The 2,123-nt window shown below is 45.0% G+C and overlaps 1 protein-coding gene across 1 annotated transcript; it reads right to left on the bottom strand.

Moving 5' to 3' along the window:
- Positions 1-843: 843 nt before the first annotated feature.
- Positions 844-1,773, bottom strand: LOC124708969 (zinc finger protein 10-like). Its single transcript, XM_047240604.1, has one exon. The coding sequence runs from the start codon at positions 1,771-1,773 to the stop codon at positions 844-846; it is 930 nt and encodes a 309-aa protein (XP_047096560.1).
- Between the last annotated feature and the right edge of the window lie 350 nt (positions 1,774-2,123).

Here is a 2,123-nt window from a genome sequence, read left to right as displayed (position 1 = left end):
AAGTCAGTTTGTGTCTGTACGTTGTGATCCTAGTTATATCTCCCATAGATGCAAGCTCATTACCATGACATGTAATCACAAGTACATTACGAAGTAGTTTACATTTACCTTTTTTCCATAGACATGCATGTGAACGAACGCAACAGCAAATTAATAGGCTAAGGCTTATGCACCAACATTACAAAGTAGTTCACATTTACTTTTTCCCAGTTTACTCACCGCATCTTAGTTAAGATGAAGACAAAAGTACGTATATTTGTCATATGAAATTCAATTAGTATACCACATGTATACATGCCAATAATTTCATGTTGATCCCAAAGCAAAATGTAGTAAGTTGTGATGAATTAAGTTCAAAAGAATGTTAGATTTTTCTTGTCCTTTCAATAAAACATCAAAAGGATAGAAAGGGCAACCGATGAAATGCAACTTTCAACCCGTGTATGACATATTGTCCGGTATTTGCATAATGTTTCGAGAACTGATAAATTCTGTCTGTTCAAAGAACAAGAGATAAGTATTGCCTTAAGTATGAAAGATCGCATTGAGTTCTGCTCCTCCTCTATGCGAGGTAAGCTCTTGATTATAAGTAGAAAATCTTCTTTACAAAATATGACAAATCACCTGACACAATGTTATCTCTCGAGTACATTTTTAGACATTTCCAAACAGAATTGAGTTTGCCCAAAGAAATTGAATCCACCGAAATAATAACAAAAAAATGCACATAGCTGAAGGCAACATTTCTACCTAAGAAAACAAGTAAATACAAAGCACTTGTACGTACTCTTGCTGAGATAAACCGTGTAGACAGAATCACAGGACCAAGTTTTCTGGGGCTTCTCAAAGCCTAAGCTCAAGATCTAGTTCATCAGCTGGAGAGCTGGGACAAAGTTTAAGTACCTTGGCATGGTGATCACGATCATCATGATCGTCTATTTGCAGATGCTTACTAGATGAAGAACACAGAAACAACTGGGTTACCTCCACATCAGTTCTCCTTCTCTTGCGACTTAAATGATCAGCCTTTCCATCATCATCTTCGCTATCATCCTCAAAGTTACTTCGCGTGCGGCAGCCCAAAAGACTCAGCTTCAATTCACCACTCCGAACACGCAATTCTTGCTCAGAGCGTATCCACGATACCTGGTTTAGATGATCCCGTGGAAGCTGGGAAGGACGAAGAAACATCTCCTTCGCACCATATTCTTGAGTAGCCGATGGCGATGCGAGTGGGGAAGCCAAAACTTGCTTGCCCCAGACGGTTCTTGCTGTGCCAATATCCACTAAAGATCTCGATGGAACCGAAACAACACTCCGTATTGAATTAGGGTTACCGTCAGCGCTAGGAGTAGTAGGTTTTGGGCCGTGCGCATGCTGCTGGGGAGCGCCAATTTTAGGTGGGCATGGCTGGATCATATAGCCTTGATGCAGTGGCATGCCCTGGTCGCTGACACCGTCCTCCATCATCCCCGAGAGCTTGAGCCTTGCACGGTCCCTCCGGTGGACGTTCATGTGGCCACCGAGCGCCTGCGCCGACCGGAACTCTCGGGCGCAGAAACTGCACGAATAAGATCTCGGTGGCCAGATGCAACCCCCGAGATTTCCTGCGGAATCCTCCGCGAAAGCGCGTTCCTCCCACGACTCGTAGTAGGAGGCCGAGCTGCCACCACCGCCGCCGACGGTGACGTGTGGCGTGCTGAAGACAGCAGGCGCCGTCTGATCTGCACCCAGCTTCCTCCTTGATATCATCCAGTACTTTGATGGATCCATGAGATGATGCTAGACTCTTGAGTCTTGACTGTAAGTGCTTTGGGATATCAAAAAGGTGTGGAAAGTGCTCGATGGAGAGGTGAGAAAGCGGAATGGAAGATGAAGCAGGAGAAGACTAGCTACATATGTACCAGGAATATAGCGATGTCAAGAAGCAGGAGGGTGGAGGATGAAGGCTCAAGCTGCAAAGGAGGTCCGGAGGTGATGAAGTTGCTTGATTTGCTTGTCTTTATGGATGAAAATGAGTCCTCTTTTGCTTGTCTGTAGTACCCTAGGGGGGCCGGCCCTATCTTTTCTACACACCAGTTCGTCACAGGGAGTGTGACTGTTTTCTGGTGGAGCAAAGGAGT

The sequence above is a fragment of the Lolium rigidum genome, chromosome 4 (genome assembly GCF_022539505.1).
Source record: "Lolium rigidum isolate FL_2022 chromosome 4, APGP_CSIRO_Lrig_0.1, whole genome shotgun sequence".
Classification (NCBI taxonomy): Eukaryota; Viridiplantae; Streptophyta; class Magnoliopsida; order Poales; family Poaceae; genus Lolium; species Lolium rigidum.
Note: the sequence above shows the minus strand (reverse complement) of the source record. Positions and strands in the feature narration are given on the sequence as shown.

Bases quoted from the DNA above. Each gene is read 5' to 3' on its own strand.
- LOC124708969 (XM_047240604.1), bottom strand. From the start codon at position 1,773: ATGGATCCATCAAAGTACTGGATGATATCAAGGAGGAAGCTGGGTGCA.